This window comes from Ixodes scapularis, unplaced genomic scaffold, assembly GCF_016920785.2.
Source record: "Ixodes scapularis isolate PalLabHiFi unplaced genomic scaffold, ASM1692078v2 PGA_scaffold3__209_contigs__length_174095766, whole genome shotgun sequence".
NCBI classification, from domain to species: Eukaryota; Metazoa; Arthropoda; class Arachnida; order Ixodida; family Ixodidae; genus Ixodes; species Ixodes scapularis.
The window spans coordinates 53,303,788-53,326,392 of NW_024609868.1; the positions used below are offsets into that span (position 1 = coordinate 53,303,788).

General features: G+C 45.8%; 1 protein-coding gene across 1 annotated transcript in view; it reads left to right on the plus strand.

The window, feature by feature from the left end:
- The window catches only part of LOC8052999 (zinc finger SWIM domain-containing protein 8), a 75,501-nt gene that overhangs the window by 2,518 nt on the left and 50,378 nt on the right, over positions 1–22,605 (plus strand). Inside the window, exons 2-9 of the mRNA XM_040218369.2 lie at positions 5,383–5,542; positions 6,237–6,331; positions 7,426–7,601; positions 7,719–7,826; positions 7,939–8,020; positions 9,087–9,403; positions 17,285–17,485; positions 22,077–22,288. Coding sequence (XP_040074303.1) covers positions 5,383–5,542; positions 6,237–6,331; positions 7,426–7,601; positions 7,719–7,826; positions 7,939–8,020; positions 9,087–9,403; positions 17,285–17,485; positions 22,077–22,288 — 1,351 coding nt within the window. The remainder of the gene's footprint in view (positions 1–5,382; positions 5,543–6,236; positions 6,332–7,425; positions 7,602–7,718; positions 7,827–7,938; positions 8,021–9,086; positions 9,404–17,284; positions 17,486–22,076; positions 22,289–22,605) is intronic.

The window sequence follows — 22,605 nt, forward strand, 5'->3', positions numbered from 1 at the left end:
TGATTAATTGTTGTACTAGTACCGTTTTAGTCTGGTTGTGCTTTAAAAGGGTAGTGGTAACTTGTCTATTGTGTCGCATCAGGATTATTCCAGGAAAAGTTTATCTTGTTGATTATCCCGTTTTTATAACTTTTGTTGCTGTCGAGCTCTCATTATCTGAATTTTTAATTGTACAGTACTACGGTCCTAGAATATCGCACTTCTTTGAAAATATTTGAACATTTGGTTGCTCGGGGATTACAGTGTACAAACAGTGAATGTGGCCTGCGAAGTGAGGTATTTAATTGCCTTTCGTGGTGTATGGTTTCACTTGGTATTGTGCAAACAATATCATTTCATTTCCATGTTTCAAATACTACTCAAATTTAATTTTTGAAAAAAACAGGTGGCCTCAGATTTTAAAGAAACAATTTCTCACTGTGGTACTGAGTAAAAAAAATGAATTAGTAAGCTTGCAGTGAAAGAAAAGAAGTGGGCCTAACACTAATCTTTGATGCTGCTTTTATATCTCTTCATTAAGATAATCACACCACCATTGCTGGCGTTTCGTATAGCTCCTATAATGCTTAACAAAACATTAATTCTAATTGTAGGGCTCTGAAGGCACATCTTAAAATATGGTGTCCCTTTGTTAGACATGACAGATTGCGTGTGGCATGTAATTGTTCTTACTTTTAATGCCACCAAACACAACCTAAAAAAAAATGTTCGCTTTAGTGTGCAATTTTTTTTTGGTCTTCTATTAAGTCTGTGGCATACTGTACTTTCCTCCAGTTTCTAGCAATATCAGACTCAAAACATATGGCTGTGGCTGGCAGGGTACTACATATAATTTGGACAGTTACACCTCATTCCTTATCAATTTTGGTTTAAATTTATAGGAGTAGGGCGCTTCATTTCTGTTGTGCTGCGTTTCTGTTGATATCAAGTGGAAATGTTTTTATAGAGTCCACAAACTATTTCAATAAAGGTATTTATTTCTATTTTTCAAAAAGAAAATAAATGATACTTGGTGCTTCAGTAGTAAATAATGTGATGTGCTACCTGTTTTCTTTCCATATGATCATTTACCCGAACAACCATTGGGTAGGACGTCGGCTTTTTTATAATTGACCAAATAAATCGGCTGAGCAAGGAAAACTCCTTTTTCAATTGCCTGTCGAAGTGCGTCTTGTGATGAGCAAGATGGACGTTTTCTTGAGATTTTTTTTGGTTAGGCCCCATACAATCTCAGGAAGGTGCGCATGTCTGCTTTGTTTGACAGCCAGGGCATTTCCCCCACGCACAACTCCTGGGTGCAGTGTCTCACCCGTCGAGTTGCGCATCAGGAAGGACTGTCCTGCTGGACCAAAAAGTAGCCATCTGAGTGGTGCCTATCTTATATAAAGGCCAGCATGATGTGCTGTATCGTACCAAGTCAGGTCTCAATTGTAAGAGACCTCTTGTTTCCAAGTTATGCACCTAAGCCTTCAAAGTCGTAATGTTCCACATAGTGGTCGCAGTATGGCAACCACTTGCACCGACTCGCTGGATGTGCTGCAGGTTGTATCTCAACAAAAAAAAGAAGCAAAGAATTATTTCACTTTTATATCTATAATCTTCACTGTTTTCCTGGTGGGCATTCTCTCATTTCTTACTGGTAGAGATTGACAAATGACTCAATCCTTTTGAGAAACTGAAACCAAAATTTGTGTCGTCTTTTATTCTGGCTGGGCACCGAATGAGTGTTCTCATAATGGGATGAAATTCCTGGAATCTGTGACAGCTGCCACCTCGGCCACGTGCCTTGAGGCTTCCATGTTGCTAGACGTCATGCCATGTAACATGCTCAGAAAAATGGAAGGTTTTCCAAGCTTGTCTGTGTAGTAATGCAAGCTGCAATTTCTGTCAACTTAAATTTGAGAATCTGAGATGTGGCAATTGTTGCTCGCGTCATGGTAAAAAATCCTGGATCATCTCTGCGCTCTTATGCTGGAAGTCCAGCATGGTTTTTTTTATCAGTGCTTCATAGGTGGCCACCTCAGTGGCTCTGAAGCAGACAGCCAATTGATTCGGGCCGGGGTGCCCACAATATGACTGAGGTGTATTGCAGGGAAGGCACTGTGCCATGTCATTGAAACTTCAGGTGCATGCTAAGAGGTACTTGGGTGATCCAGATTGATCCTCAGTTTTTTGCCAAGAATACCAGGCGCCCTTTGTCGATTCGGCATGTAAACTCTTATAAATTACCGTTGCCTCTTGATCGTAGCCAAGTTTTTTACAATTTAATATGTTGCTAGAATCAGCAAAACCTCTTTGACTGCAATCACAAATTCTTTCATCTGTGGCGGGTTGTGAGACTCGCAGAAACCCCTGCGTTTTTCTGTCTGGCACGTAGCACCGACGACGGCAGTTGGATTGAATTTTCTGGAAGTGTGTTGACCCGATGCTGCCTAGAACACTGGGCCTTTTAGAGCACAGTTCTTAGGTGCCCGTTTCCGGGTTGAGCGGCGTCGCCGTCGGCGTAACCGTGCCTTGCATTATGGGACGTTTCCCATAATGACGTCACACGTGATGTCACGAGGGTAAAATTTTCCCGCTAAATTTAGCTGGAAAATTTCTCACCAAATTACGCGGGAAGATCTTACCCTCATGACGTCACGTGTGATATCACGTGGATGAATGTGACGTCACATGAAATTTAGCAGAAAAATTTCCTCGCTTAATTTAGTGGAGAAATCGAAGTCACATTACCTCAACACTAATTCAGCTTCCCTGCTGTATTTAGCGGGAAAATGTTGGTAAATTTCTTGCTAAATTTAGAGGGAATATTTTCCTGCTAAATTTGGCACGGAAATTTTCGCTGCATTCAGCGAAAAATTTACCGAAAACTTTTCGCTAAATGGGAGGGAAGGTGGAGGTGGGGTATACCCTCCCCTCCGTACCCTCTCCTCCTTCTCCTCAAGAGCTGCACTCTAATTCAGCATTACAAAAAATTGTAAACATCTTTCCTTTTTTTTTTTTTCTTTCAGTCCCTAGTTTAACGTGCGATTGGCCACACTGTTTGCAACCCCAGCGCGTTGCTCGCCCTCCCGCGGACGAGCGGAGAACTAGAGGAACGGGGGCGGCGGCGGCGGCGCGGAAAAGGTGGCAGGAGCTGTCGGCCTCAATGCGTGGAGCCGTTGTAACAAAAAAAGTGAGCACGTTAAAATAATAATTCTTGTGCTCCACCTCGCAACAGCGTTGCTCGAAGGACCGGGATGTCTAATTTTATTAGGGACCTTTCGTATATCGCATACGCTGTGCATTGCTGGTCTTGTGCATGACCGTCAGCTCGATCTGTGCTCAACGTGATGGCAAACGCTCCCGTAATAATGTAGATCTCTAGCGTTCGGTCTATTAAAAGTTTATTTTTTGCCCTAAGTAGGAGAAAACTGGTCGCGCAACGATATGTCGAGCAATACCCGTCGGGAATGGGTTTGTGTTTTAAGGCCTTGGGAACGTGACCATTTTATGTCAAGCACTTTTATAAGATAGAATACGCATACTTGCTTTCAGGTAATTACAAAATAAATAAATAAATTCCCGAAGCATTTAAGCACATTTGTGTTAGTCAGCTGTTCGTGACGAGAGCTTAGAACGGGCAGTTTTGGCGAGATGGGCCACAACGTTGCAAATACCACAGTACAAAAAAAAAAAAAAGTATGGTGTATTAAATCATGCTTTTTTGGTAGAGCAATAAATAAAACCCCTAAACACACTGATTCTGGTAATAGACAGTTTTAGCATAGCGTTACAACAGGCTACCGTTGGCTACTGTGAGCAAGGCAATGCTCCTGGCATGCACTGAAAATTGTGCTTCAATGGCACAGCGCGAGCCTCCGGTTGTAATGCTGCACCGCACGGTAGCCTGCGGTAACAATCTTTCTATCAATAACCATAGAACAGTTTGATCACGTGTTGCTATACATTAAAACCGAGATGGTGAGCAGCGAGTGGCGAGCCTGTGACACAAAGGCATCAAGGCTTGGAACGCTGCTCTTCCGAAGCTTGATGGTCACCGTGCGCAGCTCACTTTTTACAGCACTAATGGCCAGGCAAGGCGCAAACACGATATCTTCACCACCCTGAAAAATATTCTGCCACAAACGGTGTCGTTGCCGGCGCGTAAAACGCGCTCGCCCACGACAAAGCTTCGCAAGTCGAGGTTTCTGCAACATTTAAATATCGGCATGCTTATTTTGCTAATGCGCATCAACATCTCTGTCACCTGTAATATGATCCTGCCCTAACCGCTTCGCGTTTGCAGACAAATACTTTTTAGCGCACTGACCAGCGTCAGCGCGCTAAACCGCGCTGATGCTGGCGGAAACCCTGGAGAATCTATCCTCGTCCCTTCTGCCGTCTTGGAACTACCGCCCCGCCACCTATAGGGCGTTGGGGTTGCGAATATATAATTGCTTGCCCCAAAATCACTTGATATTGGTTTCATGTAGAAAAAATGAAAGACATTTACAAATCTCTGTAATGCGAAACTAGAGCGCAGCTCTTGAGGAGGAGAAGGGGAGGGTATGCCCCTCCGCCTCACCTCCTCCTCCTACTCTCATCCCCCTCTTCCCTCCTCCTTCTCCTTTCCTAATGCCACTTAACTTTGTTCATAGATGACGTGACACAAAGTCGTGACATCATTTTCCCCGCTTAGTTTAGCGGGGAAACTGAATTGGCGTTGAGGTCACGTGACGTCAATTTTCCCGCTAAATTTAATGGGAAAGGTTTTCTGCTAAATTTAGTGGAAAAGTTTTTCCGCTAAGTTTAGCAGGGAAATGTCTCATAATGCAACGCGCGCGGTTATGTTGACGCCGCTCAACTCTGAAACGGGTGCCTATGGCTTCGCTCTAAAAACATAAATCCAAAGAGGAGCCCGAACAGGTTGTCGGCAATGTCGTGGTGCCTAGAGCGCATCTCTGACTGGCGTGTTTACCGCGCCCTCAAAAGAGGCCCTCGATTTCCGTCCGACGTCATAAAATTGCGCTTTTGCCTGCCGTTATCCTGGCGGTAGCACAACTGCAGAGATGGATGCAGCAGACATAAGACGGGGCGCCACAACGGCGGCAACCTTTGACTCTGCTCGTCTTTTCCGCCGGCGTTTCTGCGCCAGGCTGCCATGATCACGACATCTAACGGCATGACGTGTGGGCTTCTGTGATGTCATTGTTCGCCACTTTGGGAGGCCCCTTTTGGTGCGTGGGTGGGACAGGGTGGTGTACACATCAGTCTAGAACGCGTTGTAGACACCTTAGCGACGCTGCGTGCGCTCGATTCCTTGGCGTAGCGCCGTGGGTGGACTCAGCTTTTACCGAGTTCTAGCTGACACTGGTTGAGCTTGTTCTGTCCGGACTGCAGCCGAAGGAGGCCTGGTGCTGCCTCTGGTGGAGCTTGCTGCCAGGGAGGTGGCGGCGCACATTCCCTTCGAAGTTGTCGAGCACGTGTATCCGCCGGTTCCGGAGCAACTCCAGCTTCGTATCGCCTTTTGGAGTTTCCCGGAGAATGAGGAGGACATTCGGTGTGTTCCTTTCACTTCTTCCTTCCGTGGGCCGGCGTGGCCGTGTCAACTCTACATATGCGGGCTGGTGTCGGTGGCGCTTTCTCTTTTGCTCTCATACGTTTGAAAGGGGGATTGTACTCCCTTCGATTTAGGTAACGAGTGTCGTGTAAGTGCAGGCTCTCGTAATGGTTGATATAAATATAATGGCTAACCTTGAGCTGTTTTGCTGATTTAACGCATTTGTATGGGAACCGCAACCGGCGAAGCAAGATTGTCAGGATTCGAATAGTATTTGAAGGACAGGTAGACTTTGAAAAAATTCTGTCTCTATGGTCATTGATGGGATGATAATGGCAGGGAGGTCTTCTTGTTATCCCCGCCTCCAGCGCGAGCTTGCTACCTTCAATGATACTTTGTCGTCTCGTGAGCCTCGAGTGAGCATGCTCGACCAAAGCACAATGGAAGGCAACGGGCACATGGTGGAGGACAGACGTCTGAAAGAGGCATTCTGCCGTTCTCATCCTGACGGTGATGATAGTCTGGTTCACGAATAAAGATAAACGCTCGCCGCCCCTCTTGGCTGGAGCCAGGACGTAGCCAGGGCCCCCCCCCCCCCCGAAACAAAATCCTGGCTATGTACCTGGCTGGAGCTCAGTGTAAAACTCTCGCCAAATTCTTAGCATTGTGTATGTCTATGTATGCACTTTTGCAGACTCTACTCCTGCTTGGCCAATGGGAGCCCTGAGGAGTTCCAGAGGGGAGAGCATTTGTTTAAAGCGAAGGCGACGAAAGACCTACTTCAAATCGGTGAGCTTTCCTGTTCCGCAGATTTAAGTTGATGCAGGATGAAACATTGCTCAACAAACTTTTATTACAAATGAATAAGCATTTTCTCCAGGTGCATGTGAGCTGCATAAATTATCTCGCATGCCAGCAAAGTATGTGGGTTCTAGGTATTCAACATTGAGACGGGTCAGCTCGGATGTTAACAATGTGTGTCTGGGGAATTTCACTTGCCTAGGTTGACATAGAGATTCGGTTTCTGGGATATACCGTATTTACTCGAATCTAGGCCGATAGTATTTCCAAAAAAATTAAATCCGAAACTCGGGGTCGGCCTAGATACGAGGATCCGGCTCCGCCATGACCGCGGGACGCCATCTTGTCTACATCGCTTCAGGAAGATACGCTGTGTACCACAGAACGCACGGAACGTTTGTCTCTACTAGACGCTATGGCATCGACCAGTCGATGCCACTACTCCGCGGCTTTTAGGAGGAAAGTTGTCTTGGCTGCTGAACACTCGTCCAACCTGCAAGCACAGCGTGACTTCGGCGTGGACGAAAAAAATGTGCGTCGCTGGAGAAAGCAGCGCGGTCAGCTCTTTGCATGTGCGGCAACAAGAATGGCGTTCTCAGGACCGCGGAAGGGAAGGCACCACGAGTTGGATCGCGGCCGCATGGGACGACACCCCGGCGGAACTGGTAGTAAAGTCGTTCCGAAAGTGTTGCATCTCGAATGTCCTGGACGGTACGGATGACCACGCATTGTGGGAAGTGGACAGTGACAAAGATACCAGTAAGGACGACGAATGATCAGGAAAAATGCGGACATTAACCGTGAGCATACCGTCGGATTCGTGACCGAAATAGTGCTGTACACTGCAGATAAATTCCGTTCTCTGTTTCATTTATGGTGTTTTTCCTATACTTTTTGGTCGGCCTAGAATCGAGAATTTTTTTTTTATTTTTCGGACCTGCCGTTTTTGCGGGGTCGGCCTAGAATCGATGCCGGCTTAGAATCGAGTAAATACGGTATGGTGATATTAATTAACCCAAGAGGATTTTACAAGTTTCATCGGTGTCTCGAGTCTTTCTGGTTTCTTTTTCTTGCCCCACCAGGCTTTCACCTCAGTGCTACGGTGCACCCACCACAGAGCCTGCCAGTGTCCAAGGGCTCCTACAACGTAGCGGTCACTTTTGATCGCTGCCGTATCACATCTTGCAATTGCACCTGCAGCAGTGCTGCCTCTTGGTGTTCCCATGTTGTGGCTGTCTGTCTTCATAGGATCCATCAGGTATGCCCCAACTTTGGGTTAACGGAAGTGGGGCCTGTGTCTCGCTGCCACGTACAACCTTGCTCAGGTTTTCTCTTCCAATAGTTATTTGAATGCATCTTCCCTTGTTTTTGGCAGCCGAACCAGGTCTGCTTGCGAGCCCCGGTGTCGGAGTCTCTGTCAAGACTGCACAGGGACCAACTTCAGAAGTTTGCTCAGTATCTCATCAGCGAATTGCCCCAGCAGGTTAGGCATGAGTGTTCATTATTATATCCTGCCTGCAGGACAAGTGCTCTTGCAAGTGTTTCTGTGCCAGTCTTCCTAATTTGGCTCCACTCGCTATGTGTTGAACTCTCAGATTCTACCAACTGCTCAACGGCTGCTCGATGAACTTCTTTCGAGTCAGCAAACCGCAATCAACACACTGCGAGGGGCACCAGGTAATCTGCAATTTTTTTTCCTGCTTTAAAAAGTAAATATTTTTCTGCTATAAGTGGTAAATTTAGGGGCTTAATACTTCTAAAATAGTCCAAGTTCGGCTTTTCTACTAGTTTGTGAATCAAAATGTTTTACATAATTTTGAGAACCTGAGATTAAAAAACGCATAGGACAGTGGACAAACATTCACAGGGTCCTGAACACAACTTAAAGTTTATCGATCCAACCACGTGTCATATACGTAAGTGGGGCCTGCCCAAGTTCCTGGAAGCGGCACATCTTCCAGGAGACTAAAGCTTTTGGTTGCCGCGCTTTCCAGCACAACTGCATAAGCAAATATCTTAAGTCCTTCTTTAATGGAAATGACTTTTTCATTGACTGAATTTAGTTAGAGTGGGCAATTCGTTTCGGGGATTAAGTTCTTGCCGTCTTTGCTTTGCGAAAATTGTGTCCCCACAAAACAAGTCGCTTAAGCATAATATTTTGCCTCTTTTGTTTATTGTTTACTTAATAGTCTCCACCAAGTCTAATCCAGTTGATGATGCCCAAAAGCATTTAACTGTTAAAGGCATTCTATCGTAAAATAACCTTACCAACTTGGTTTCTGCTCTGTCTGTAGAATAGTAACACCTGGATATTTTGTAAGTTTTTAAGGGGTCACTGTTATTGCCTTGTTTTTTTCATGATTTATTGTCCCGCAATATCCTGCAGGAATTTAGCAAAAAGTGAATGCATTAAGGCATAGAGGTAGGAAGCTTCTAAAGGCGACATGACACCAACAGATGTAAAGCCAGAAGTGTGGAGGTACGCGTCCTCAACTACGACCGAATCCAAGAGACGCTATTGGATGACCCCCCAGGTCGACCAAAACGGCTGCTGGTGCCGTCTGCTCTTTTTTTCGTCCAATAGCATCTCTTGGTTTTAGTCATCACTGCTGGCATGTCCCTCTGCACATCTGGCTTCATCTCTGGTGGCGTCATGTTGCCTCCAGAGGCTTCCTACCTCCATGCATCGAAGTAAAACAATGCTTGGTGATTTCTCGCACTAATCCTCTGTGGCTTTGTACAGACCCAACCGCCGGAGCGTCTGCTTACGAACAAACAACGTGGTGCCTCGATGAAGCGACGCTGCATGAGAACATCCGCAAGATCCTCATCAAGCTGTGCGTCCCCTCGCCCATGGTGTTCAGCGACGTCAACTACCTGTCGTCTACAGCTCCCCCTGCCGCCACCGAGTGGTGCAGCCTGTTGCGTCCCCTCCGCGGCCGCGAGCCCGAGGGGATGTGGAACCTCCTCTCCATCGTGCGGGAGATGTTCCGCCGCTCCGACCGGAATGCCATTCCGCTCCTGCAGATCCTCACGGAGGAGGTGCTGGCGTGCGAACAGGTGGGGACCGGATTTGTATGCCATGCTTGCTCGCTGTCAAAGCTGGCATGACTTTCGCTGGACTGCAGCACTGCGCTGCTGCAAGAGCCCATGGCTTGGTCTCTCATCTTGTTTGCACGTGCGTGCTCGTCTAGCATTGGCAGATCTGGAGCACTGCGGAAGGTACGCTAGCCTTAATAACTGGCAAAAATACTGTTGACGTTGAGTGTACAAAAACTCCCGCATTCAGTGGTTTTTTTTTTGTTTTTTTTAAAATATTAATTAGACATTTTGCTAAATTGCCGAAGCACCAAGGAGCACACATGAGTGTAGTTACACGTGCTAAATGTGCTCCTGCCTACAGCAGTAACCATTCTAAAGCAATAACGCTAAATAGATGGCACTTGGTACATGCATTCATCGACGCCTTATTTTGGGTATTTACATTGAATCTTTTATACAAAGAAGGTGTGTGTACCTACGCTCCCAACATTCTCCTTGATGCTCAAGTAATTTTGCAAAATGTCTATTGTTGTTGAGAGGTGTTTATTAGGCAGAGCAACAATTTAAGGAGCAACACTGGTCTTGGAACTTCTTTTCTTATTTTATGACCAGACCCAATGAAACTGCACAAGCTTGTTCAGCTTTTTGTGCTGATTTCAAAGATCTGGTCATTTTGTTTGGAAGAACAATAGGGTGAAAAACTGCTCAACTAAATATCAACTCTAACACATGGCCTGATTACTATGAAGTGTAGAATACAATGTTGGAAGTACTTTTAAGATTAACCCGTTATTAGTGATTTTACCACATATTGAAGTTCACTGCTCAATATGTGACTAACAAGTAATAAAACAAAAGATCAATAGAAAAATTTCCTAGACCTATATTAACAAGTCTGCTCTCTACATTGAATGCTTCACACATTAAAGGGTAACTGCAAAGAAAAAAGTTTTTTTTAAACAGCCTAATTTGGACAAGCATGTCGAAAAACAATTTTTCTGCAAGAAAAAAAATTTTTACAGGAATATTTATTGCGTGAGACTGATTTTAGTTTGCGACTATTTCGTCCGTTTTAAATCGCGCGCCGCAAAGCCGGTGTTCCGTGACGTTTAGCCCCAATTGGCTGCTATACTTCTCATTGGCTAAGAGATTGATTGACAGCTTATATCTTGGTTGTTAAATCTTTGTTGTATGTTGTAATTTCCTTTTGAGCGGCATATTTTTACGTTGAAAGAATAACCCATGTGATGAGAGTTATTATTCTTTACAAATGGTTTACAAGACAGGCACCTCCGTTTGGATTCATACCATAACAAACAAAAGCTTCGCCATTCCTTCATGGCCGCCGAAGTTTCTGCTCCCGCCTGTATCGCCTACCTCGACTAGTCGTTTTGCTGAAGTGATTCGTGTTTCATGCTGACCCAGGTGCTTGAGAGAGACTTCTTGAAGTGAAGTAGTGTGTGTTTAGCAGCTGTCGCAGGTACTAGTGATAGGACGCGGCGCGGGATTTTGGCTTTCATAGTGCAGTTCTTTAGTTTTCCTCTTTGCTTCCATAGCATGCTTTTTTTCTTTTTTTTTTTTGCTTGTTTGCGTATGCAAATGCCGACTTTTTGTAGATGTCAGATGAGTGATCCCGACAGCGAGCCTTCCAGCAGCCATGTCGCCTTGAAAGGAATGCTAATAGCTGTCCACAGAAGCCTCCGGACGTCCAAATTCTGCGTTAGCCGACAGATTTTTTTTCTCGGCTTCCGAACCATCTTACGTAAAGTTGTTTGAATGAATGTGTACTGTTATCGTAAATCTTGGCTTGTGATATTGCGGCTTTGTAGATTATCTTATTCGTTTTGCTGGAGAGATGCAAACGACGGGCATAACAAAATTGGTTGCATATTCCGCGTACCTTGCAAAAGCACTTCCTCAGTCACCTTGCGAAAAGCGCGAAACACGGAGTCCACACCGCCCCGACTTCCCAGTCTTTTACCTGCTTTAGAGCAGTTTGTACCTGCTGGCTGCTAGTAGGTATGTCTACTGAAACTACAACTTGAAACTAGGGGCAGTACCAGAGAGCAAAGAGACAAAGTTCGGAAAGCTTGCTCGCCCTCCCTGAATTCTGAACTGTCAAGTGATTGTACCGTAATAAATGCACAATGACTCTTCCCAAGATAAAAAAAAAAAGCACTATGTTCACTTTGTGAAAAATGGTCTCAGTTCATGCATCTGTTGGCAGGTAGGAAATCTTGCCCAAATTTATTCACACCGCACGATGAGCGCAACACGTCGCTGTGCAAACGCTGTCCAACAACACGAAGCATAAAAACGGCAGATTTAGGACAACAATTCCGAGTCAATTGTTCAATTAAAACGACGTAATTTTGTTGAAAATGCCCGCAGCCTTTTACTCACGGTATGCGTCGGGAATCTTCCACGTTATGAAACGAAGCGAAGGAAGATTTACTTTTAAAAATGCTCGCTGCGTCCTTCCGAACCAGCTGGACCAGATCAGCTGACAATGACGGGACTGGATCCGTTGAACCTCAACCCAACAACCGATTTGCGCTCTGTGTTAGTGTGGGCGTCTACTTCCAAGCACCGCACCACACACACCACGAACGTTTCAGTTCTTTGTCGCATCGCCGTGTTGCACCAAACAGAACAAGATCGCTGAAGTCAACGCAGCACTGTCGTGAACGTTGGCTTGTGGTTGCGCACTTTTTTGCGGAACATTTGTTTTGTGACATGCTTGTCCCAATTAGGCTGTTTAAAAAAACACTTTTTTTTTCTTTGCAGTTACCCTTTATACATGTTTGAGGAAAGTTTATATTTTCATCTGCCCTAAATGCTGGGATGTCCCACCTGCGAATTTTCAGTGAGTAAAAAAATTATGTTTTGTGAACACGGTGTTTTAGAGTCAACTTCGATGCACATTCAGCGTGCATAGACATTCTAAATTGATTTCTAGCTCAAATATTCATTCATAAAATTGTAACCTGGTCGATTCAGAGGAACAACAGCTATGAAGGTTAACATCACCATTTTCAAAAGAATAAAGTTTTAGGAATTTTTTGGCTCCCAAGACCCATGACCCCCTTTAACATGCATTGGTTTCTCGAGGATTTACTGGCCTTTTTACTTCCTCTGGAAATATTAGTAAATTATCGCTGAAAGGATTTTAAAAATATCCCGAGGGTTTTCTATTTTTACAGTAGAGCTTACTTCGGTCGTAGTATGTGTTACGTTTAGTGTTGTGCGAATATTAGAATTTTCGAATAGTACTCTATTCGATATTCGCTTCGAGAGCAGTTGTAATATTCATGCTTTTAAAGTGTTCGCAAACTCACGGTTGCAAGTTTGTTTACTGTCTAAAAACAAAAAAAAACGATATCTAAAATCAAGAATATACTCACACATTCGGCAAGATGGTATAAATATTATGGTGGGAACTTTGAAATATATTCATCGTAATTATTTCATCAACCTTTTTTAATAACGGGCAAAAGAAACCGAGCAACGAACTCCAGAGACGCCGGCGGCATCTTCGCCAATCTTGGAGCCCTGGTTGCCAGCACTCTTTTCTCACCACCGCCACGTCCAGACATAAATTTAGAAAAACAAGTTTAGGATAAAAATAAATATGTTTAGAAATTTCTCATAACATGCATAATTGCTCAGAAACTTTTATTTCCAACTCATAAACACGGTTTCAAAACATTTAAACTATAATATTTCAAAGGAATATTATATTATTACAGCAACAAAGTGAGTGGATGACATCGACATTGTCAAAATGACGGCAGCTAAGTCGGTTGGCAAGATGGACTAACGACAGCATGAGAAGTCCAGTTTGGAAATACAGTTAAACCTCGATGTAACGAAGTCGGTAAAATTCGCAATTTACTTCGTTACATTGAAATTTCGCTAAATCGAAATTTAGCTTTAGCATGCAAAAAAAAAAAAAAAATTCCGAAACATTTTATGGGTATGAAAACTCACCGAAAATGACATTTATTTTGGGGCAAAGTAGTCCGCGAGTTTTGCTTGCGCCTTGTCCGACAGTAGCAGCGGCGGGCGTTCGAGCGCCCAGAGCGCTTGCACGGCATCTTGCTGCCTATGCGACGCCGTGTACCTCCTCAGTACGTCCATTGCGTCGAGCACTTCCCGAGTGCTCGTGATCTCAGCACTTTCTTCAGGATGGCGTCCAAAACGTTTGCGTGCTCATCCAAAAAAAGAACTTTACGTTTCCTTATGCCAGCAAGCACGTGAGTGAACCGCCCGGTTGAAAAATAAAGCTGTTTAGTTTAGGCGGTGCCAATGTTTCCAACCTACACAGCACTCTTGACCGCACAGTTTACTTGCCCCCTTGCGCCCACAGTGTGCTTGCGCCTTTGCTTTACATCACGCTCGCAAGACGACAATCGGTCTTCTCCTAGATGGCACTGCCCGTGCGGTCGCGCCATATCGCGCCATCGCGTCGCTCCCCCGTTGAAGTTGGCTCCCGCGCTACCCGCGGTACAGTGGACTGTGATGATCAGTGAATGTCAGTGGTGATGCTGTTATGCCGTGTAAACTTTTTGCTCGGCATTTTCTGGCCAGCCCCACGGAATCCGCTTTGCCGCATGCCTCGCCGGCACTACCGGCGCCGCATCCTCGGGCAGCCTAGGAACGTTGGAAGGCCTGTCCCCGTGAAGTAACCTATCAAAGCGCTCGCGTTTGCGCATAATTTTTTTTTTAACCACAATTTTTTTTGCGAAGTTGTTTTTTAGAGTCTATTTATTTATTGCCTTCTGTGGCAATGGCGCTTCGTTATATTGAAATAGCAGCAAAATGGACTTCGTTATATAGAGGCTAAAAATACATGGGGTCTATGGGCACAAAATTATGAAAAATAAAATACTTCGTTAAATCGAGGATTTCGTTACATTGAAGTTCGTTATATCGAGGTTCGACTGTAGTTCTATAAACTTCCCTTTAAAAATGGCCAAGCTTTTTTGAACGGCAAGTATTCGATATTTGATTCGAAAATATTCAACCAAAATCACTATTCGCTTCGAATTCGATTCAAACTCAAAATCCACTATTCGCACAACCCTAGTTACGTTAAAAGTCGCCGACCGATTTTTCGTACTCCGATGATTCGGACAGGTCCGATTATTTGGACGTTTTTGCCGACCCGTCACTTACCCCATAGAGTTAATGTATCACGTTGACCAAAATTTCGGACGTCATAAAGCTTATTGCTCAGTATTTCGGACATAGTTTTTGTGCTTTCCTCGGTTTACAGCCACAAAACAGTCACCGTGATAGTGCCGCGAGCGTAGTTGCCGCCATTTTGGTTGTATTAATTTTGCCCTGTAGACTGTTACCACGTCCTACGCAATAAACAAGCCGAGTAAAGGCTATAGTCGGGTTTTCCGGTTCCGCTATAGCCAACATGACCACCGTCTGCCCATTCTTGTGGTTCTTCCAGTTCTCGCGGTCCGTGTTTTCCGAGTGCGACCGCGAGAAGAGCGGCCGTCTGCCGTTCTTGTGGTCTTGAGTACGGAAGTTTTTTGCCGATAGGCTTAGTATTGAAGCAAGCTTGCTGGTCTATATGTTGTCTCCAAATAGTGCCAAATAGCGCCAACTTCAACTTCTCTGTTTGTGCAAGCGAAGGTGCCGACAAAGCGCAGCGCCATGATCAAACAGATCAACAAACAATTGAGAAGTGAACAATACAAAGAGAAAGTTCCACAATAACTTAAAATTGACATCAAGCAAGTCGAAAGTGACGAATACGCAGCGGAATATGCGCGGAAATTTTATATTTGGGGGGGGGGGCTGAAATCGATTTTTCGGATTGCTTGATTTTTTTGACAATTTCGGGGTCCCCTCCAGGTCCGAAAAATCGGTCGGCGACTGTATTCATTTCATACTTGTACGTAACTTAAATACTCTATTCAAGTTAGTGTATCTTAAATACTTTTGTGAGTAACTTGGTATCTTGCAACTACTTTCAAATGTCAGTATTTAGTACTCTAACTTAAATACTTTTTTCAAGTAACTTGTACTCATCTTAAAGTTACTTTTAAGTTACTTTCTATTTTTTATTTTCTTTAGTGGCGGGAAGCTTGGAAAATATTGAACTCCAGTTATTTTGGCTAGGCGCCCTGCCATTGCAGATACATTTAGTGCCAAGTAATACAGTGCACTTCCGTGCTTCTGCTGAAAGAGGTGACACTGAGAAGCAGGTGTCGCAGCTTCAAGTCGAGTGGACGCGTGTCGTGTCTTCTAACGGGGCAGAACGCCAAAGCACATTTTCTTACAATTTGTTTGTGACCAAGCCCAAGAGCAACAGAGATTCCGAAACAGAAGGGCATGCGAGTGAAAGCATAAAATGTGTACAAGGCTACAAGCCAGAGGGAGGGCACTTGTGACGGAGAGAGGTTGGGTTCTACAAGTGTCTGGTAAGAGTGGACAGTAAACCGGAGTTTATTTTTTTATGTTATGGAGTGGAAGCATATAAGAGAAAGCCTTCTAGCGTCAGAAATGCCTCAGCATGTGCATGCAGTTGCACACACCACTCGTTCATTTCACTAGGCTCTCTTCGCGCACAAGTCTCATAAGACACGACCATACGGCTCCAATCCGGCGGCCCATCGCTCGCAACATACGCAGCATTAGCCAGTTGTAGTAGATCGTGTTTCCCCCTTCGCTAACCCTCTGCTACGAAGAAACCGCCACTGCGCCTGTTTGCCGATGGCCCTGGCTGTAGTGTTCCGGGTAGCAGAGGGGCTTAGCGGAGGGGGAAACACGGTCTATTCGTAGCACAAATGACCGGCGGCGCCAACCGCGGTGGCGCCCGCTCTCTCCTGGCCTAAACCTTGTGACCCCCGAGTGCACGGCACCGCCAGTGCACTGACGGGGGAAGCGGAAATGAACACCTGGACACAAGGGAAGCGTCGGAGGCGAGCCTCTGTGTAGAAACTCCCTTCGCAGGCGAGCAGGCCCCGCGCTGTCCTTGTCTATGTCTTCGTCATAGCAAGGGTATAAAAAAAAATGTTTTTTTATTTTTGTTTTATTTATAGTTACCTGGGACCTCCTGGAAGCCTGAGTGGCAGCCAAAGTCTAGCTAAGAGATTTCCAGGAGATTCCATAGTAGCTGGGAGGAAGAATTGTTTCTGACTTCGGTTATGTCTGACAATGAATTGCGGAGAAAATTGTAACTTGAGAGTATCTTGAAAGTAACGAGTAACTTTTTGAGAGTATTTTGTACTTTACTCAATTACTTTACAAGTTTGAGTATTTAGTACTCTACTGTATTACTATTTTCCGTGGTACTCAGTAACTTAACTTAAATACTTTTACGAGTATCTTGTACAAGCCTGACTCATTTTAATAAATAATTATTAGAACTTAACGTTTTTAATAATTATTTCAGCTAAAACTTTGAAATTGAGCGGGAAACGTTGCCCCGCTCATTTAGCGGAGAAACACTAAACAGAATCGACCCCTAGCTGACCCCGCAGCACGTAGTAGTGCTGCGGGGTCGCATTAATACGGGTGGAATCTGAGGGAGGGTAAATGAGAGTGCCAAGCTCTGACCGGAACGATTAGCGGGTAGTTCCGAAGCTAGCCACCTTTGTTTCCACTCGTCGTTCAGGTGCATTCGAATGCGAGAAGCCCAAGGTTTGGCATTTGAGAATGCATTTGAACGAGTATGGACAAAGGTCTCCCCACCAATCGTTTCAACCGGAGCTCGGCGTCCCAACATATTCGCACACTCTCGTCTCTTCTTCCTCGGTCTCTACCCATGTCGCAAGGTTTACCAGATCAAAGAATGCGAGGTCTATTTTACGTATCAATTATCGTCGCACAGTTGGTCTTTACCCATCGCCCCCCTCGTGGAACGCGCGTCTCGTGCAGATCCTGTGCTGGTGGTTCAACACGAAGGTGTCCCTCCACACGGGCTCAGGAGGCCACGGGGGCCGAGCGGTAGGGCACGGCAACGCCCACTCTTCGCAGCACGCCTGCAGCAGCCTCTGTGACGAGATTGTCGTGCTCTGGAGGCTGGCCGCCCTCAACCCCGCCCTGTCTCCTCAGGACCGCCGGGACTTCTTCGTCCAGGTGCGAATGAGACGAGATTTCGTGCACTTCATAGGCAAAGAGCGAGTGGTCCGCGTCTTGCGCGGGAGTCGCGGTGATGTCAAAATGACACCGAGCTCCGATTGGCTTTGATTGAAAGTGTAGAAGGTAGACCTCGATGCTAGATGCCTTGAGGTCTACCCACTATTTTTGTTTTCAATCGGCCAGTAAGGGCTTGATGATCCAACGCATCTGACATTGGACAAACTTGTGCATACTCGAAGGTTTCGAACGAAGGTTTCGCAGAATTTGCGAGATCAGCTGGACGTACAATCTATAACAAGTGGTCCTTTATAATGTTGTCAAAAGTATTTTGGCCGCCACGTTATGCTGACGCGTTGTGGCGACGCCGACGCGTTGTGCCGATGCATTACGCCGATGCAGACGCGTCGCGCCGACACATTATAGCGACAGCGACACCGCTCAACCCGGTAAAAAGGGGCGCCCAAGAGCTGTGCTCCAAAACTTTTGTCAAAGTTACAAACGAGCCTTTCTGATAAGTATCACACACATTTAACCTTGAAAATCCTGCAAAACCTTCGCTCTTCTGAAATACAGTCTCAGGGACACCACATCGATGTTGCCAACGTGGCAGTGTGTTTTCTTGTTCTAAGAAATTTTAAGAGGTTTCAAGGCACTCGGTTCTTAGGAGTCGCAACTGTGTGATCGGGCCTTGAATCTTTGGTAGGTGGTGCAGTTCACATGGCCTTCTCTTCTTCTCTGAAAGGTTTATCCCACATTCTGCGCATACCAGTCTTCGTCAGCATGATCGAGCTTGTACAATTTTACAGCGGAGCTGTTAAGGGCTAGGTTCCCCAGGATTGTGTCCGGGACCAAACAAATGTCGACACAAAACTCTGGACAGCTACCGCCATGTATGAGTGACGGCGACAACCCTTCCAGCCTTTCCACTCGGTTTTCACCAGAATGGAAACGCTGAATTTATTGAGGCATCGCCCGAGATGTCGTCCTTGGGGTCGTCCTAGAAGTCATCCTTGAGGTTGTCCTAAACATTGTCCTCGAGGACGACCTAGAAGGTGTCTTTGAGGTCGTCCTAGACGTCGTCCCTTAAGGTCTGTTCACACTCTTGCAATCGAGTATGACCGAGAGACCAGACCGGTTTTTAAGCCTCTTGCGATCTCTTAGGACCAGCTCCACTGTAGCGCATCCGGTCCTAAGAGGTCGCAAGAAGCTTAAAGACCGGTCTGGTTTCTCTCGGTCGTACTCGGTTGCAAGAGTGTGAACGGGCCTTTAGGTCGTCCTAGGCGTTGTCTTTGAGTTCGTCCAAGACATCGTCCCTAAGGTCATCCCAGAAGTTGTCCTTGAGGTCGTCCTAGACGTCCTCTAGGCGTCGTCTTTAAGGTCGTCCAAGAAATCGTCCTTGAGGTTGTCCCACCATGAGACAGCTTTGCTGGTCTTCCTTCTTCACTAGAGTGGAAAGGCTGAAAGTTTTTAATGCAGAATGTCTTATGTGGCTGGCACCTAACCACATCTGGCCAAGTGCCTGCAACAGAAGTCGACAGGCTAACCGCCAGCCGAACGCTGAAGCAGAGCTTGTCTCATTGCCGATTGGGCACCTGTGCCAGCCAAGCCTCCTCGAATGCCTCCGTGTAACTCCCGACGTATGTAAAACATCACGTGTTCAGACATACGGTGGTGCCCTGCTCCGTGAGACAAGCGCGCTCCGGGCTTCCCCAGAAAAATAAACGTGAAAGAGCTGGAAAAGAAAGAAAGATATGTACAATTCTCTGTTACGCCGTATTAGAGCGCAGCTCTTGGGGAGGGGGAGGGGAAGGTATGCCCCTTTTCCTCTCCTGCTCCCCTTCCATTTAGCGGGGAAATTTCCCTCTATATTTAGCGGAAAAGAAAGAAAGGAGACGCTCACTTCATTGCGAATGTTTGGTCTCTTTTGCTGCGAGCTGGCGCCAAGGCTGTGCTCGGCACTGCCATGCTTTAATTGTTCCAATTTCCGCACGCTCTTTCTACTGTGTCTCACACTCCAACAGGCTCTGAGAAAGTCACATTTACACTGCAACTGCAGAAGATGACAGCCACAATTAAGCCACCCACAAAGTGCTTGTGCGCTTACCTTGCACCACACAGGGCTGCTTTGCGCCATCCAGTCTCCACATGTGTACGCAGTTTCTCCACACTAACGCATCACATTCTGTGTTACCATTGCCTTTGCCACGCTAATACTACAAAGGAGCAACTTTTTTCTTTTAGAGTGCAGCTCTTAGGCGGTCATTTCCTGCTTGAGGAGGGGAAATTTTTGTCCGCTAATTTGAGCAGAAAAATTTTCCCGCTAAATTTAGCGGAAAAATTTCCCCGCTAAGTTTAGCGGAAAAATTCCCCGCTAAATTTAGCGAAAGAAATTCCATGCTTAGTTTAGCAGAAAAACTTCCCTGCTAAGATTAGCAGAAAAATTTCCCCGTTAAACTTAATGGAAAAGTTCCCTGCTAAATTTAGCAGATAAATTTCCCCGCTAAGTTTAGTGGAAAAAATCCTTGCTAAATTTACTGGAAAAATTTTCCCGCTAAATTAAGGCAAAAAAACTTTCAACTTTTTCACTCCGGTGAAGAAGGAAGAGCAGCGGAGCTGTAGCTTCTGTTCTCGGGGGTGGCTTTCCAGGCGAGCATTCTGCACTTCTTTCGCAAGGGAAACTGAAGCGCTCGACGCACGCGGCGGTTGCGGACCCATTTGCGCTGCTGTTTACTTCGCCGCTCCTTGCTAAACCGGTCCCCTTTCCCCAAAAAAAGGGCACGCGGCCTACGCATCCCGAGTCCAAACCGAAACTGATAGGAGCATGGGAAACAGTGCGCAAAACAGGCGAGGATAAAGAAGAAACACTCGTGACATGCGCTGTGCTCGTCACATGTGTTTCTTCTTTGTCCTCGTCTGTTTTTCGCGATGTGTCCTATGATAAATTCACATTAACTCGCCTAACTATCCATTCTTCTATGATAGCTGGATAGCTGGAAAGGTTGCCGCCATCTATGAGTGACGGCGGTAGCCAGACTGGTGCCTGGTTGCCGCCGTCGCTTATAGATGGTGGTAGCTGTCCAGAGGTTCGTGCAAATTTGTGTCGACATTTCTTTGGTATCAGGCACGATCCTGGGGAATCTAGCCCTTAACAGCTCTGCTGTAAAACTCCTGCTATATTTAGCAAAAAAAAATTCGCCGTACTTTCCCCGCTAAATTTAACGGAAAAATTTTTCCAATAAATTTAGCGGAAAATATTCCCCGCTACATTTAGCGGAAAATTTCCCCGCTATATTTAGTGAAAAAAATCCCCTCTACATTTAGCGGAAAACTTTCCCCACTAAATCTAGCAGAAAAAATTCCCCGCTAAGATTAGCGGAAAAATTTTCGCACCTAGTTTAGCGATAAAATTTTCCCGCTAAGTTTAGAGGGAAACTTTTTCCACTAAATTTAGTGGAAACATTTCCCGGCTAAATTTAGTGGAAAAAATTTCTCGCTATATTTAGTGACAAAAATTTTCCGCTATTTACGTTTGCAAGTCCGGTCTTAGGGCGCCGCCATCTTCCTCAGTGGGGTGCGCTCTTGGGCGCGGCCATAATCCGATTACGACGCCTTAGCAAGGCTTCGTAATCGGATTATGACTCGTCCAAGCACACCCCAGCCAAGCAAGATGGCAGCACCCTGAAGCCGGACTTGCAAACGTGTATATTTAGTGACAAAACTTTTCCCGCTATATTTAGTGGCAAAATTTTCCCCGCTAAATTCAGCAAAAAAAATCCCCGCTAAGTGTCGCAGAAAAATTTTCATTATAAGTTATGCGGGGAAATATTTCCGGCTAAATTTAGCAGGAAATGTTTTTGCTATATTTAGTGAAAAAAATTTGCCTCCTAAATTTAGCGGGGAATTTTCCCTGCTAAATTTAGTGGGGAATGTTTTCCACTGAATTTAGCGTGTAATGTGGCGAAAATTTCCCTCTAAATGGAGGGAAGTACCCTCCCCTCCTCCTCCTCAAGAGCTGCACTTTAATTCACCATTACTGGGAGTTATAAACGTCTTTCATTTTTTTTTGTCCGACATCATAAAGTTAATGAGAAAAATGGTGCGTCGAGAAATAAACCACGAGAACACTGAACCCTATTCATAGTCGGGAACAATTTTCTCCACCTCTTATCCAATAAACCAATCTCACCAAGCACTTGACGCGTGCGTGACGTTGCCAGTGCCGTTTGCACTTTTACCTAATTAACCACTATGACGAGGTGGTTGCACATACAGAAAAACCAGATTTCCCTCAATGCATTGCAACACCGGCGATGTAGCCAAACTGGCTGGTGAGATCGGTCTACTATGTAATAGTGCAGAAAGTGCCGGCAACAAACTTGCAGTAAATGCTTGTGGCAGGGCCTCTCGTTTTCCCGTGGCGTAAGTATGGCAGGGCCATACTTACTTCACTGACCACAACGGGTGCAGGTAGACAGAATACTCTACGAAGCCCATGATAAGGTGTTTAGAGCGCTTGCATTAAGTTCCTACTTCATTCTGGGTTTGAGCGATTCGTTGGTAAGGCCTCTCGTTTTCCCGTGACGTGCAGATGGGCGAGTGGCATGTGAAGACCCTGGAGCGCGTCTGCAAGGTGAGGGCTGGGGGAAATGTGGCCGGCGGGGGCGGTCCAGTCATGGGTGGTGCGAGGCGTTCGGACCTGGACGTGTTTACGGGGTTCAAGCCTTCCCTCGAGGCTTGCCTCCTTGACTGGACGGACTATCCCATCGAGAGCATCACGTACGCCGAGGGAGGGGCCTGCAGGTGTGTGGGATGAGTCGATTTCAGCCTTCTGGCCTTTTGCAGGTTGGCTGTAGCTGATGCTCCTTCCACAAAGCCCTCCACCCTTTCCACTTTAGTGGAGTGAACAATGGATGGGAGGCCAGGGGAGAGAAGGAGGCTGCCAATTGTAGCGAGGGAGGAGCTTTGTGGAAGGGGCTTGTCCAGCTGTGCTAAACCTACAACCTACAATAGCTCTTGTGCGAGAAATTTCGCCGCAGTAATTTCCGATTACTATAAGTGCCTCTGTCTTGCAGATTGTGGCATTTGAGTGTGTTAAAGCTAGTAATATAAGTCTAGAT